Here is a 15549-nt window from a genome sequence, read left to right as displayed (position 1 = left end):
AAGGTAATTATACACACGGCTACAGAGAGCAATTCAAGGTAATGTGTGTTGCTCCTGATATCTATTAGGGTGGGGATTGAACCACCAACCCCCTGATTGAAAGACAGGCCTGCTAACCACTGACCCACCGTCGCCCCTAAGTTCAAAATCAGTGGTTTTCATGCTTCTGGGACCGTGAACATCAGCGCCAACGGCGATCACCCAATAGCTCAGTCTGGACCGACAAACTGACCGGCCGTGCCGCCATCGTAGTAAAAGCACGAGCTACGCGATGCGCCTGCAACCAACGCACAAATATGCACCCAACCTCACGCGCGCTGGACGTCCATGGCAAATTCCACCTCCCGGGGTAAAAACTGGACTGGAATGTCTTTTAGTTGGTGAGAAAAAGCTCAAAGCGTTTGCATCTGTTGCAACGATCAAACATCAGGCGCCAAAGCACACGCAGCTTTTGTAATTGTGGGACCGGGCGGTCGGATCGCCGTTCGGTTCCCTCGTTGAGTCGAGAGGCGATCGGGTCCGACAGCCAGAGGGCTTACTGCGATGTTGGCAGACCGACCGCGAAAGCTGGAGATTTACGAGGCCGCAGGTGCCGTCTGCTGGATCTCGAATGGTCAGAGGTCACCGCGCGTGACTGATTCCGACAGGATTCGAGGAACAGCCTGAAGCTCACCCTTCGTCAGTCATATTTGTGAAAAGGTGGTTTTGGTAACGGGAAACCTAAACATTAAAACCTTCTGAAGGGAGAGGAAGTGTCACGAGGAGACGGCGGCGGCGTTTCTGCCCTCAACTTTTTCCTGGACTCCTTTTCCCTCCCGGGTGAAACCGAATGAAGCGCTCCCAACTCCGCTGATAAGAGACCGGAGCCATGCGGGCCGCGTTCGTTTCATGTGCTTCTCTTTCTTCTTTCTCTGGCAGCGACATCACAGACCAATGTTCTCATTTCATTGGAAAGCCAGCGGCGTGGGGGGGGGGGGGGGGAGTCCAGGCGGCACCACGGGAGGTTCCATCACCCAAGATTACCTGACCTACTTCGGCGGTATGCTTTAAGATGGCGGCGGCGGGGGGGAGGGAACACAGAGAGCCTCTGTACTCTCGCTAAGAGCCTTTCCCGAACTTTGACCTTTCCAAGACAGGAATCCCTCGACAGCAGGCGGGTAAACAAAGACGTAAAGGTGCTTACGTTCCTCTGGGTTCTATTCGTGTCACGTTATCGGTTCAGTAACTGAGCGAAGCTGCTGCTCACCAGCCCTCAGTCACACTGTCCGTCCACCTGGTGTATCAGAGCTGACCCCCCCTCCCATAACCAGTCCAGTTATTGGTGGGAATGGATTAAAGGTCCTGTGTGTAGGGTTTCGTCTCAGGGAACGAAGCAGGTAACGATGTAGGGAACGACGTAGGGAACGATGTAGGGAACGACGTAGGGAACGACGTAGGGAACGACGTAGGGAACGTCGTAGGGAACGACCTAGGGAACGACGTAGGGAACGACCCAGGGAACGACCTAGGGAACGACGTAGGGAACGACTCAGGGAACGACGTAGGGAACGACATAGGGAACGACGTAGGGAACGACGTAAGGATTTACAAACCTATGAAAATAACACCCAGGCTAGAATGCCCCCCTAGAGGCCACAACATGTAACTGCAGGAAACCGACGACAACAACGACCATGAAGAGGAGACTGCGGGGCTCACAGAGCTGCGCGGTTTGGCCAGCGGCCTGCTGGGAAAACCTTGAATGCAGGAGTAGGATTAACGTTGCGGGGTCGCTGCCGTGAGCCAATGGGATCAGACTCCCGGAGAGCTCTGATCCCGTTGGTCATGAGAAGAGGAAGAGACTCGCTCCATCGGGAGCGACGGAAAGCTTTCTCCTTTTTCTAATATTTCTGTGGTTTCGCGCTCCGTCGGTGAACGGTTACACTACTTGGAACTTTTGGTGGAAAATGTTTCCCAATAAAAAACATTTGCCCTTGAGCAAGGCATACATTCCAGAGCCAATAACAACTGGTTGCACTGGGCAGCTTCCTGAATCTACTTAATAAGTAAAAACCCCAAAAAAGGTTCTGGAAAAAGTATTAAATATAACGATTCTCCACCCGAACAGGACCAGACCTTTAAAGACTTTACAGATGATGGCACATCGGGTAAAACCACTGATCCCAGTTCAGTGAAGCTTTACGCTGGTTTTGAGTCAAAGTGGGAAGCCAGTTGGGGATCATGTGAGAAAAGAAGCAGATGGCAGCTCAGACGTCTTCAACTATTTATCAACTGTTTAATCTGTAAAATGTCATAAAGTAATGAAATGTTCATGATCACTTCACAGAAGGCCCAGATCCCGTTCAGTTTACAGAAAAGAGAATTAAAAAGTGAATCCTCTCCTTTGAAAAGATGGAAGCAGAAACGTGTAATTTCTGGAATCAATACAGGTTTGTGTGTGTGTGTGTGTGTGTGTGTGAGTTACTGTACACAGGGGTCAGCAGGGTTTGAATACTTCGTAGTGTAAATCCAAAATAATCCTGTGTAATCTTTGTAATCTTACTCAGCCTTGATTTCAAAGGCAATTTACTGAAACTGTGTGTGTGTGTGTGTGTGTGCGTGTGTGTGTGTGTGTGTGCGTGTTGTCCAAGAGAAGCCACAGCAGCCACTTTGAGTGTATTAGCAGTCTGCTTCACTGACCAATCAGAGGGCACCAGCATGTCACTTGCTGTTAGCTTGTTAGCTTGTTAGCTAGCTAGCTTAGTCATCTGTCTGTTTCATTTTAACAAAGATATAATTGGGGTTATTTTGTTAGCATTGAGCAACAATGAATCTGAATGTTAACCCAAAACACACAAGAAGAAATGCAGAATTAATATATATATATATATATATATATATTTATATATAGATATATATATATTTATATATATATATAAATATAAATATATATATTTATATATATATATAAATAAAAATATATATAAATATATATATATATATATATATCTGGTTGAAATGAATACTTAAGACTTTTACGTGAGCATTTTGACTACAGTTTAGGAAGTGATAATCACAGTAGCCCCCCCTCCGAGAATAAAATCAAAACAAACAAACACGGATCCGGGCCTGGCGCTCTGCAGGACGCCCGCGGGCCGCTCCGCATGTTACGCATTATCAACATGAAACCCTCAGCGGAGGGAATCGTCTCGCGTGTTGCGTGTGATCTGAGTCAGAGCGCCGGCGGCTTCGGGGCGGTGACACAACCGGAGAGCGAGTGGGCGCAGCATGTGTGTGTGTGTGTGTGTGTGTGTGCGCACCGTTCAGCCCCCGGCCTGCTGCGCCACATCATCAGGGCCGAGCGCCTCGGAGGTTCGTTTTGTGTGATTTTACGGGTTGGATGAGGGATCGCTGCGTTGTTATTGTTACTCGACGAAGGGAAATGGAGGGGTGATTAAAAATGGGGCAACATCTTGTTCTGTGTGCGGCGCCAGAGAAAATCATCAAGACTTATCCGGTGGTCGTATCAGGACACAAGGTCGACCGTCTTCGAGGAGTGGGCGTGTTCATCGTTGGCTTGTGGATTAGAGCCTCGAGGTCAGCGTTCGGCCATCTTGAATTACGGCCGTCTCAACCAATGAACGGACGTTATGACATGTTGAACGCGGAGGAGAGACGTAGTGACGCCGTATGCGTCTACGGTAGCGGCAACGACCCGTCAGTCCCAGTAAGCTCCGCCCCTAAAGCGTCCCCTGCTTTATGGTCTGTTTGACTCTCAATGACCATAAAGTATAAATGATGACATCATGCTGTATAGAAGAAAACTTGAAACTAGAGACTGAGACATAAACTCATGTTTACAATGTTTACTTAGGGAATACATCAAGAGAAGTAGAGTCACTATATAGACTTCTATACAACCAGAGGAGTCCCCTGGTGGTCAGGAGAGAGAATGCAGCTTTAACACATGAAGCATATACTTCTATACAACCAGAGGAGTCGCCCCCTGGTGGTCAGTAGAGAGAATGCAGCTTTAACACATGAAGCATACACTTCTATACAACCGGAGGAGTCGCCCCCTGGTGGTCAGTAGAGAGAATGCAGCTTTAACACATGAAGCATACACTTCTATACAACCGGAGGAGTCGCCCCCTGGTGGTCAGTAGAGAGAATGCAGCTTTAACACATGAAGCATACACTTCTATACAACCGGAGGAGTCGCCCCCTGGTGGTCAGTAGAGAGAATGTGAGTTCTAAGACACTTTTGCATCGGTTTCAGTCGTCAGATTGACTCCTAATTTTAAACTAAACTTAACTTTGCGAACATTTCCATTTCACACTTGTTTTAAAATTAGCATCTTAATCCACCAGCATTATTCAAACTTAAAATCACAATTTCAACATGTAGCACTGCGCTGTTAGTTTATATTCTTTGTGATCTTAAGGGGTGAATGTTTAACTAAAACAACGGAAACCAGCGGAGGTGGTTTCGGAGGTGGTTTCGGGCACCTGTTTAGGATGCTTCCTAGACTCCTTCCCTTGGAGGATTCTTTTTTCTGGGCACGTCCAACTGTTACGAGACCTCTGGGATTATTAAACATCTCGTGACTCCGGATGAGCAGAAAGGAAACGGATAGATGGATGGAGTGTCAGACAAGAGGAAACCTAATTTGCTGGCTATATGAAAAGTTTGAGGATAAAAAAATAAAAGTAGGGTCCTCTGGGGGCCACGAATGTCTGCACACATTTGAACGGCAATCTATCAAATAGATAAATATCTTATGGAGCAACATCTCCGCCCTCAGAGCCGAGTCTCGTGGATATAACAGAAGCGTAAATAACTTTGTTTTTGGACGTTGTCTTTTTTTTTCTCTTGGTGCAACGAGGATTCTGGTTTTCGGAATTTCATAAACGAACCGTTCAGGTCCTCGGGAGCCAGATACACATCCTTCATGAGGCTGAGATGTGAGTGTTTGGCGATGCAGGCGAGAGGACGGCAGACAAAACGCCCGAAAAGCATCGACTTCCCTCCCGAATCTGTTTCCCCCCCCACATATCCTATTTAATCACTGCCATGTGCTGGACAGAGGTCAGAGGTCACGGAGATGTGAGCACGCTATACGCTCGCAGGTCCTCATTAGCCAGAAAGGTCAGCTCAGCCATGTGGGAGAGAAACAGTTTTGTTTTGTCCCCGGAAAGATCGGTGGGTGAAAAAAAATAAAGAAACGAGAAGTCCGACTGGATGGAAATTCAAATGAATATATATGTTATTTTATTTGCCGATGAAAGGTCAACGCTCAACCTGCAGGAGCATCACACACACACACACACACACACACACACACACACACACACATACAGATACTCTCCAACATCATTTTTTAAAATTAAAACATTAAATACAATATATTTTGTATTTTTTTCTATCTTTTTTTTATTATACAATTGCTAAAAATGGTAATATTTTTTCTTTGAAAAAAATGCCATCTGCAGACTTTTATATATATATATATATAATATATATATATATATATATACTGTATAACAACAAAAAATACTTCATTGTTTTCATTCACATTTAAACATCTTTCTGGGACACAAATATTCTAAAAATAAACACTTGCACATCTTTAGCTGCTCGCACTGTACCAATAACCAACCTCTCAAGCTACATTGGATGCTCCAAACGTCATGAACGCGCCTCACAGCCACACTTCTGTGACACCAACACGGGTCCTGTGTCTGTTTGAGAAGTCTGAACGCTTGCACGCTATTTACACTCTGGGGGAGAAAAAATAAATAAGTTGTTGATGTGAGTCTTTAAAATCCAGTCGAATCCAGATCCCTCCTGGCGAAGGTTTACGGACTCTCACCAGACCTGATTTTAACGTGATTTAAAAGCAGTTAACCTCCTGTACATCCCCGATGGCTCACCGGCCCGCTACATCTGTAACAAGGCTGCGGTCCCCTGTTGGATAAGCATGCAAGTGCACACACACACACACACACAAATCCTTTCCTCGGGGTAAATCTGAGTGGGAGGTTACGAGGTCAAACTGCATTGCTCAGCAGCAGAGTGTGGTTTAAACAGTCTCACACACACACACACACACACACACACACACACACACACACTGCGGCTGGCAGGAATAATTCGGCGTCACATGTCAGCGCTGGTGACGTGGATGAAGGTTGAACTCCATCATTAGAAACATGAACTCACTAAAAATAGATCAGAGTCGAGACCGTGTGCCAGCCTGAAGGGATCGAAACAGTTCCTCATGTTATTTCATATGTCAGTGGGACAGATTCATGAAAAATGAAATATATAATGACAATATATACAATTATATATAGAATATTCAGATAAAGTATTTGTGCGGTTCAGCTTCTGCAGAGTTTACAGGTTATTTTTTTGCTTTATGTCTTTTCACATTTTAATTTTTCACTCCGTCTGATCTATGTTTCTAATAAATTTTTACAACAGACTTGTGGGAGGGGGGGGGGGGGGGAGGCGTCATCTGGGTTTTTTAACCTGAGCAGAACATCGTGAGATAACAGGTCCGGCCCGCAGCGCCACATGGTTCTGTTTTACACGCTCACACGGGATCACACACACACGGCTGGGAATCCAAACAACAGCTTGTTTGGAGGAGTTCCATCACTTCCTGATAAATAAAAAATAAAAACCTCAGACCCCCAGACTTGACTGAGACCCCCCCCCCCCCCACACACACACACACACACACACACACACACACATACATAACTCCCCCCTCTCCTGGAAACTAAAGCCGAGGAAAATATGTGTGTGTGTGTGTGTGTGTGTGTGTGGGAAACTCCAGTGAAGCTCAGCCAACCCCTTCGCTAATCCCCCAGAGTCTCCCAGAGCTCAGGAGTGTGTGTGTGTGTGTGTGTGTTTGTGTGACGGTGAAGCAAGGGTCCCACACTTTGCAGCCAGCCCACCCATATTTCATGTTTTCTTGTTCTGCTCGCCCCTCCGAGAAGGAAATTCTACCTCTCGCTCACCCCCGGCCCTCGTGACCGTGCGGTCACATGACCAGGGAGCCTACGTTTCCCACAGTGCAAAGGGGGCTTTTTCCCCCCAGTTTATTTTCTTTCAATAGGAGTTTTTGCTCGGTGATCACAGGAAAACATGTTTTATGTCTTGGATTCTCCATTTTGATGTGCACTACCGGTCAAAAGTTTGGGGTCACGTCGAAATGAAGTGTTGATTGTGTCCACGATGCGGATATTCTACAAGTTCTACTATAGTCAACACAGTTCAGGAGTCACGGATTATGAGTCACGGTTTAGGAGTCACGGTTTAGGAGTCACGGATTATGAGTCACGGTTTAGGAGTCACGGTTTAGGAATCACGGTCTAGGAGTCACGGTTTATCAGTCACTATTACGGTGTCACGGTTTAGGAGTCACGGTTTAGGAGTCACGGATTATGTTGGAGTCACGGTTTATGAGTCACGGATTATGTAGGAGTCACCGTTTAGGAGTCACGGTCTAGGAGTCGCTGTTCGGACATACACATGTCCACTGATAACTTTGGGGAACTCTTGTCATGGTAGAAACAGGACCAGTCACTTCCCAACAGGCTGTGACTGAAGATGTAAAACACAGAGTCCGAACAGCGACTCTTTGTTTGGACGTACACGTGAAGAAACAAGGAAGTCCATATCGGTAGCGGCGAAATGCCCCCAAAAAAACAACGTCCTCGTAAATCACCTTCGGACAAGAGCTGGACAGAACCAGGTGACCCGTAGTTACTTAGTTACTTAGTTACTAGTAGTAACCTCTGTCCTTTCCCTCGCAGTGACGTGGAGACGCAGCCATGTTCAACCAGCTCGTCAGCGGGGTCAGGTGACCCGGGTCGACCTGTTCACACGGACTGTAAACAGTCTGCCATGATGCCGCAGGACAACACATTCAGGCGTGTGTGTGTGTGTGTGTGCGTGTGTGTGTACATTCCACAGTTGTGTGTTGCTCATTCATGCTGCTTACTGTCTGTTTAAATCCTAAACACTATCAGGCCTCTGAATATCAAGATATCCCATGATGCAGACTCTGAAAACACACGTACACATAGACTTTGTGTGAGTGTGTGTGTGTGTGTGTGTGTGTTGTACTGTGACAGACTGAGTGTGTTCTCAGTGTGTGTGTGTGTTTTATGGGGGCTGTGATGGATCAACAGCTACCCCTGCAGACAGACAGGCGTCAATGCTGGTATACTGTGCAGCCTGCTTTACCCACAATGCCACGGGGCATGCCGTTTGTTTCAGTCCGTTTGTGTCTGTGTGACTCAGCGTCAGTCACAGAGGAACATGTTCAACACTTTGAGTTTTGAGACAAAATATGTGTCCGGATTATCTATCTAATGAGTTCATCTCATTTAAATTCTGAAAAAAGTCTCACTGGCTTGTAGTTGAAAGTACAGGGTGTAACGGGGGATTAATGAGCAGAAATGGAATATAATATTCATATCTCAGTTTTAATGAATGTATAATCACGTTAAACTAATAATCAGTGTTTTATTGAGAACAATATATTTATTAATCTACGAATATACTAGAAACACAAGCTAGATATATTCAATACATACATAAATTATAATCCTCTTCAGATTTTCATTTCCTTTTATTATTTAAATTCAATAGGCTTATTTTCATAGCACATTTCACATCGACATCCATACTTTCGGATTGGAGGAGTCTCCCCCTGCTGGCCAGCAGAGAGAATGCATCGCTTCCGCCTGTGTGTATCTGATGAATGTCACCATTTTAGTGCGCAACTTCTAATCATAAATCACGTTCATGTTTAAAAACATAACTCAAATTGTTTAATTTAAAAAACACTGACACTCCTTCAGGCGCTCCAACATTCATTAATCCACGGCTCCTTCAACAGTGAATTGTTTTTTTATAATGTATTCTACATTTACAGTCAGGCATCCCACAGCCGACTACAAACGGAGGGAGGAGGGGGGTCCTTCCGGGTCCTTCCTACACCCCGAGCCGCTCCGCCAAGCCGCTTGACGTAAACCGACCACCGGAGGAGAGAAAACGGCAAATTAACCGCCGAGATCCTCCTCGAACCGACCGGGTCCCGGGAGTCATGATGGGCGGGAGGTCCAGCGCGCTAGCCGCCGGGGTGTGCGGCGCTCTGCTCGTCGGTTACTGCATCTATTTTGACAAGAAGAGACGGAGTGACCCCAACTTCAAGAACGGGCTGCGAGAACGTGAGTGTTGACCTCTTCTCCTCCTCCTTCTTCCTCCTCTTCATCGGGCCACCAGGAGCTCGGCTCCGGTCCAGTTCCGATCGGTTCGTGCCTGCCGGTTAACAGCCGGCTTCGAATCGTTTCTTCGGGGGAGGACTCGAGCCGTACCCCGCTTCAGTCGTGAGGCGTTCAAGTGTCTTCAAGTTAACCGGAGCAGGTGTCATACTTCACAGTGCACACTTCAGGCCGCGCACGAGTCCTCGAGGTCTTCGGCTTAATTCGGCTTATAGTCGACTAACCGAGCATCACCAGTTGAAGGAGAATTACCCTTTTTATAGGCTTACGTTTCCCCCATGAACCGGAAGAGCTACGCTCGGCTTCTTCCTGTCCATATCTTGAAAGATTACTTATTGCCTTCTTTAGTAGCAGTGTCAGTCCTGGGGTTAACATGTTTACCCATAATTATAAGCTACAAGTGTACTTTAGTGTGTAAGATCGCCTTCTGAGAAAGAATAAAAGCTCACATGATATTGTTTTAAGTCTCACGTTTTTTTTATAGCTTTCCAGACATGCATAGTTTATTAAGAGACTTGAGGAAGAAGTACAACTGTTAAAGTGTGGATAATTATATAAATATATATATATATATATAATTATATATAATTATATATATATATAATACCTGGTATTGGGGAGGGTTAGATTCAAGGTCATGTCAACCTGACACGGTGGGTTTGTTGATATTTCTTTTAGGCTAAACGGTTTCATGCTGTCACAACACTTGGCCTTGCTAAACGGCTCCTCGGCAAGCCGGCTACACTGACTCGTTCATCAAGTCCTGCCAGCTGGAGATTATGGTGCCACTCTTAGCCTTTTATCCCTCTGGACGGAGGACAAACTAACTCCTGAAACAGAGGATCCTAAAGTCTATTGACCTCCAGTTTCTGAGTGGTTAATGATTCTTTTTTGTTTGTTTTAGTTTCCAGTGTTGAGTTGTGTTTTTTAAGTGTCAGTCATTATAACTTTTCCAGTCAAAGTCTTAAATAAGAAGCTTTTATTGTGAAGCAGCAGTCACAGGAATTGCAGAACAATTACTTTTATTTTGTGCTTTTTATTCCACAATCATATATTTATTACAGATTTCTTTCACTCGTGAGCCAACTCACCGGTTTCCACAAAACAAAACAGAAATGGCCAAAGTAACCATTAATCAATCAAACCCCTTTTCTAAACCAAGTATAAAACGCCGTTGACATCTTTTCTACTTTGATCAACTTTTCATGTCCAGTATGACAATGACACAAACTTTATTCTGGAGACACTATAAACATAACATAATTATGACTCTTTATGGCTGAGCTTTATGACACAATGCAATATTCAGCAATATGTTTCTGCAGCTGCCCATCAGATAGAACAAATAAAATAGTAATCAATATATTTTTGTATCTGTGCATTCCTACAGTTAGAAGATGAAGTGTTGAAGACGAGATGTAGAAGATGAAGTGTTGAAGATGAGGTGTAGACCACACAGGGTTGAGGCTGTGAGTATTTTCCATTGAAGGGAGTGAGAGAAGTGATTAGTTTACTCCAACAGGAGAGATGATCAGAGGAGCAGAGTTTATACCACCAAGATAAAGACCAGGACCGAAGAATGGGAGGAGTTTCTCCTTGAAGGAGCAGCCAGTAAAGGAGTAGATGAGAGCTGCAGCTTCTACGTCATAGAAGGAGACCAGACCCTCCTCATAGTCCACAAACACCCCCACCTTCTGAGGCCCAGACTTCAGGGAGAGAACAACTAGAGGACCAGCAGCAGCTCCGTACTCATTTCCATTTCTCAAATATATAGTCCAATAACCGTTCTCAGGACTCAGTGAGATGAGTCCATTCCTGTTGGCCGACTCTCTGGCCACTCCTAAAGTCCAGTCAGACTTTCGTTTAACTTGAACCTCGTAATAAAGTTTTTCTGAAGAGAAACTCTGTGTTCCTAAAACACAGAAACAAGAAGAGAACCTCTGTGGATTGTCGGGGAGACGTGGCTGCTGTACCTGAGCAGGTTTTACTTGTTTCCTGTCATCAAACAGGATGAGTTGATGATGAGCTGTTTCAGGATCAAGAGTCACGTCCACTGCAAACTTCTGGACCCTCTTCATCTCAACTTCAGCAACCAGCGTCTTCATCATGTTACTGAGCGTCTCCTCCAGCTGAGACACAGCTCTCCTCACAGTCCCCTCATGTGATGCTGGAGGAACACTGACCTGAGACCAGTCCTTGGTGGGTGGTGGATGGTGGATGTTGAGGGACTGGACACTCTGGAGGAGGTGGAGGTGGTCTTCAGAGAGGGAGAGCTTCTCCACCTCAGTGCTCCTCTTCATCAGATCAGAGATCTCCTGTTCCATCTCTCTGATGGCGTCTTCAGCCTGTTTCTTGGTGCTTCTCTGCTTCTCTTCTATCGTAGTGATGAGCTCCTTCAGTTTCCTCTCCACAGACTCCTTCAGACCAGTGAAGACCTGAACACCTTCTGCTTTCTCTCGGTCTGCATCTTCCTCACTGAGCTTCACGTTGTGTTGGACCTCCTGAATCTTCAGTCGTCTCTTCTGGATCATCTCCTGAGTTTCAGCCTCTGTCTTCTGCAGCTCGACCTTCTTTCCTTCACATTCTTGTTTCAGAGGAACAACATTGTGCATCTTGTGGTCCAACACAGTGCAGAGCATGCAGACACACGTCTGGTCGGTCCTACAGAACAGCTCCAGAGGTTTATCGTGCTTCAGACACATCCTGTCTTCCAGGTTCTCCACAGGGTCCATCAGCTGATGTCTCTTCAGACGTGAAACTGTCAGGTGAGGCTCCAGGTGAGTCTCACAGAAGGAGACCAGACACACCAGGCAGGACTTCAGGGCCTTCAGTTTGGTTCCAGTGCAGACGTCACAGGGAACTTCTCCTGGTCTGGACTCTTGTTGCTCTGAGCTGCTGCTGCTGGCTTTCTGCTGAGTCGACTGTCTGAACTGAGAAACCACCTCAGACATGAAGGTGTTGACCCTCAGATCTGGTCTGGTGGTGAAAACCTCTTGGCACATGGGACACTGGCACCTGTCACTCACATTCCAGTGTTCAGTGATGCACTTTTTGCAGAAGTTGTGTCCACATGGTGTTGTGACTGGATCAGTGAACACATCCAGACAGACGGAGCACAGGAACTGATCTTCAGACAGCAGAAAGTTTGCAGAAGCCATATCTACACACATTGAGGAAGAAAAGAAGAACATTTGTTTCAAAATAGAATTCAATTATTTGTTGAAATGGGTAACTAATTTCTGGTTTCAAGGCCGGCCTCTCAACAGAGACTGCCCTCCTCGTTGTCTCTGAGCACCTTCACACTGCTAGAGCAGCCTCTCTCTCCTCTGTCCTTATCCTTCTAGACCTTTCTGCTGCATTTGACACAGTGGACCACCAGATCCTCATGTCCTCCCTTCAGGACCTGGTATCTCAGGTTCTGCTCTCTCCCTCTTCTCATCCTACCTCAACGACCGCACTCACCAGGTAACCTGGAGAGGAGTTGTGTCTGAACCTTGTCCTCTCACTAGTGGGGTACCTCAGGGCTCCATCCTGGATCCCCTCCTCTTCTCTCTGTACTCCAACTCTCTCAGCTCTGGCGTTTCCTACCATAGCTATGCTGATGACACCAAACTGTGGGCGTCTCAGTGGAGATCCAGACACCACCTGAAAATTATCCCTGACAAGACTGAACTACTTCTCCTTCCAGGTAAAGACTCTCCCACCCACAGCCTGACTATTACCTTCAATATCTCTGTTGACACCGACCTCGACTGCAGGAACCTGGTGTGACACTCGACAGTCAACTCTCCCTGACTGCCGACATTACACCTGCAACACGTTCCTGTAGGTCCATGCTGCTCAACATCAGGAGAATCAACCTCTTCTCACTCAGAAGGAGGCACAGGTTCTGGTCCAGGTTCTGATCATCTCACCCCTGGACTACTAACTCCCTCCTGGCAGGTCTACCTGCTAGTGCCATCCGACCTCTGCAGCTCATCCAGAATGCAGCAGCTCGACTGGTATTTAACCTAAATTCACCCACACTACTCGCCTCCCTTCACTGGTTACCAGTGGCTTCCCGTATCCACTTCAAAACATTGGTACTTGTGTACCGAGTTGCGAACGGATCGGGCCCCGTCTACATCCAGGACTTGGTCAAGCCTCACACCCCAACACGTTCACAACAACCAATCGACTCGTGACTGTCACTTCGAGCTAATTACTCGAAAAAGTCTCAACTGGTTGCTGTCTTGGCTCCTCATTGGTGGAACGAGCTCCCCACTGACATCAGGAAAGCAGAGAGTCTCTAAAACTTTCCGACGAAAACTAAAAACTAGGGATGCACCGATCTGATCGGCGCCGATCCATATCGGCCGATATTGCCATTATCGGTTTTGATCGGCGTTCTCAAAACGGCCGATCAAACCGATCAAAACGGCCGATCAAACCGATCGATCAGATGACGTAACATCTGCGAGAACTATCAGACGTTTCAATCGCCGCGCACCGCAACGGAGACGATGCGCCCGGCGAGGGCCGCAGAGTGAGAGGTCAGAGGATCCTCACCACCGAGCGGCGTCCCCGTCCCCCGAGTTGAATCTCTGGGTCGACTCAGCCGACTCTCACATGTCTGCCCCTATAGACTGATGCTCACGGTAAACACATTCGATCGGGAGCGCGCGAGAGTTTTGATAACGTTAGCGGAAGGATTCATGTGACAACAGCCGGTTTTGCAAAGTTAGCGGAAAGAACCACGTGAAACAACATCCGTTTTTCAAAATAAGATGTCGACAAATCAAACACGAACATATAAAAGTAAACAATGAACTGATTTTGTATCTTTATAGATCGTTTCTGAGATTTAGCTTAAATTATGCAAACATTAAAACATTTTTACTGTACCAAGGAAGAGTTTATAAAAATAAGTCAGACTTTTGTATGTTAAAAAAAGTCCTGTATATAGATTTCCCAAGAGTTCCAGGAAATGAATAATGCAGATGTGTTCCATACATATCTGAAATCCCCTACAATAGCAATCAAACAATTTTAATGTATCAATTAGGACATTTTTCAAAGTAAAAGTCCTAAATGTTTAAAGAAATCTGTAATTTCTTTAATGTTTGAGTTGCTTTATATATGTATTTCCTCATAGTCCTAGGCAATAATGCTACACAATAAATAGAATGCTTCAATCGACACCGTGATCGGTATTATCGGTGATCGGCAGATACTGATTTCAGTGATCGGTGATCGGCACAAAAAACCTGATCGGTGCATCTCTACTAAAACACTTCTTTTCCGACAGATGTCAAAGTTACTAAAGTCCTCCTGAGACAGTTTAAAGCAGTTAAAGTGAGTTTCTGTGTCGTGGGACTGTGGACAGACAGCCATAGTTATTTTGTTAATAATTCATCAGGTATGAAGTGATAAGAGAGGAACTTCCTGCCCGAGTAAAGCTAAAGTGTTGTGTTAATCCTGGTGATCACAGGTGTGAATATGATCAGATGTACTCACCAGTGTTTGGAAGAGACTCTGTTGAGTTGTTGAGAAAAACCTGAAGACGTCACTTTGAATCGTCTCTGAGAGAAAAGCAGAGACTCGTCTCGACTGCAGTGTTTCTGACTCTGAAGTTAACTCTCGTTTCCTGAGTGTGACGCAGCAGCTCTCCTCTTCAGGGTGGCTCCGCCTCTTACCTGCAGCTCTGTGGGTGTAAACCTCACCTTCACCTCCCTGTGACTCACACAGAGTCGTCTGCCAGTGGCGGCAGGTGGAATTTTTTTTGGGGGTAGGGCCATCCAATCAATTTCTGCAAACATCCCAGTATGATTCAAAACGAGTATCAAACATGCTTTTTTACTTTGTAGTTGAATATTTACCATTTATTCCAACACTGCTGACATCATGAGGACTTCTTAATCAATCTTATCTGCAGCTCTTATGAAAGACCGGCAGGAGGAAATGTAGAAAGAGCTTTATTGAGAACTTTACACAAGTTCAAAGTACAACGACATAAAAAGTAGTCGTTAATAAATATATCTTCCCTTCGACCCATTTTCCGGTTCATAACTTTACATCCTTGCAAAAAACTGTTCCACTAGCGTGATCCTTGTTAGTGAACTTCCTTTGCAACGTTTTTGTTGTCGATTCGGACAGCAGATGCCGAGAAGATTATCTGGAAGAGGCTTTATCCTCTACCTTTTTAATATGTACAGCCCATGTGAGCCTTTCATCAAAACGCAGGGAGGTGTCCGTTTGGCCATGGCTGAGGAACTCGTACCCGTCTGG

The 15549-nt window shown here is 45.8% G+C and overlaps 1 protein-coding gene across 1 annotated transcript; it reads right to left on the bottom strand.

Annotated features, from left to right (window-relative positions):
• Nucleotides 1-10244: 10244 nt before the first annotated feature.
• Nucleotides 10245-13703, bottom strand: LOC130189944 (E3 ubiquitin-protein ligase TRIM39-like). Its single transcript, XM_056408983.1, has one exon. The coding sequence runs from the start codon at nucleotides 12471-12473 to the stop codon at nucleotides 10788-10790; it is 1686 nt and encodes a 561-aa protein (XP_056264958.1). The 5' UTR covers nucleotides 12474-13703; the 3' UTR covers nucleotides 10245-10787.
• Nucleotides 13704-15549: the final 1846 nt, after the last annotated feature.

Source organism: Pseudoliparis swirei, chromosome 24, assembly GCF_029220125.1.
Source record: "Pseudoliparis swirei isolate HS2019 ecotype Mariana Trench chromosome 24, NWPU_hadal_v1, whole genome shotgun sequence".
Classification (NCBI taxonomy): domain Eukaryota; kingdom Metazoa; phylum Chordata; class Actinopteri; order Perciformes; family Liparidae; genus Pseudoliparis; species Pseudoliparis swirei.
Note: the sequence above shows the minus strand (reverse complement) of the source record. Positions and strands in the feature narration are given on the sequence as shown.

What these genes read in the sequence shown, in the direction of transcription:
- LOC130189944 (XM_056408983.1), bottom strand. Translation starts at nt 12,473, where the DNA reads ATGTTCTTCTTTTCTTCCTCAATGTGTGTAGATATGGCTTCTGCAAAC.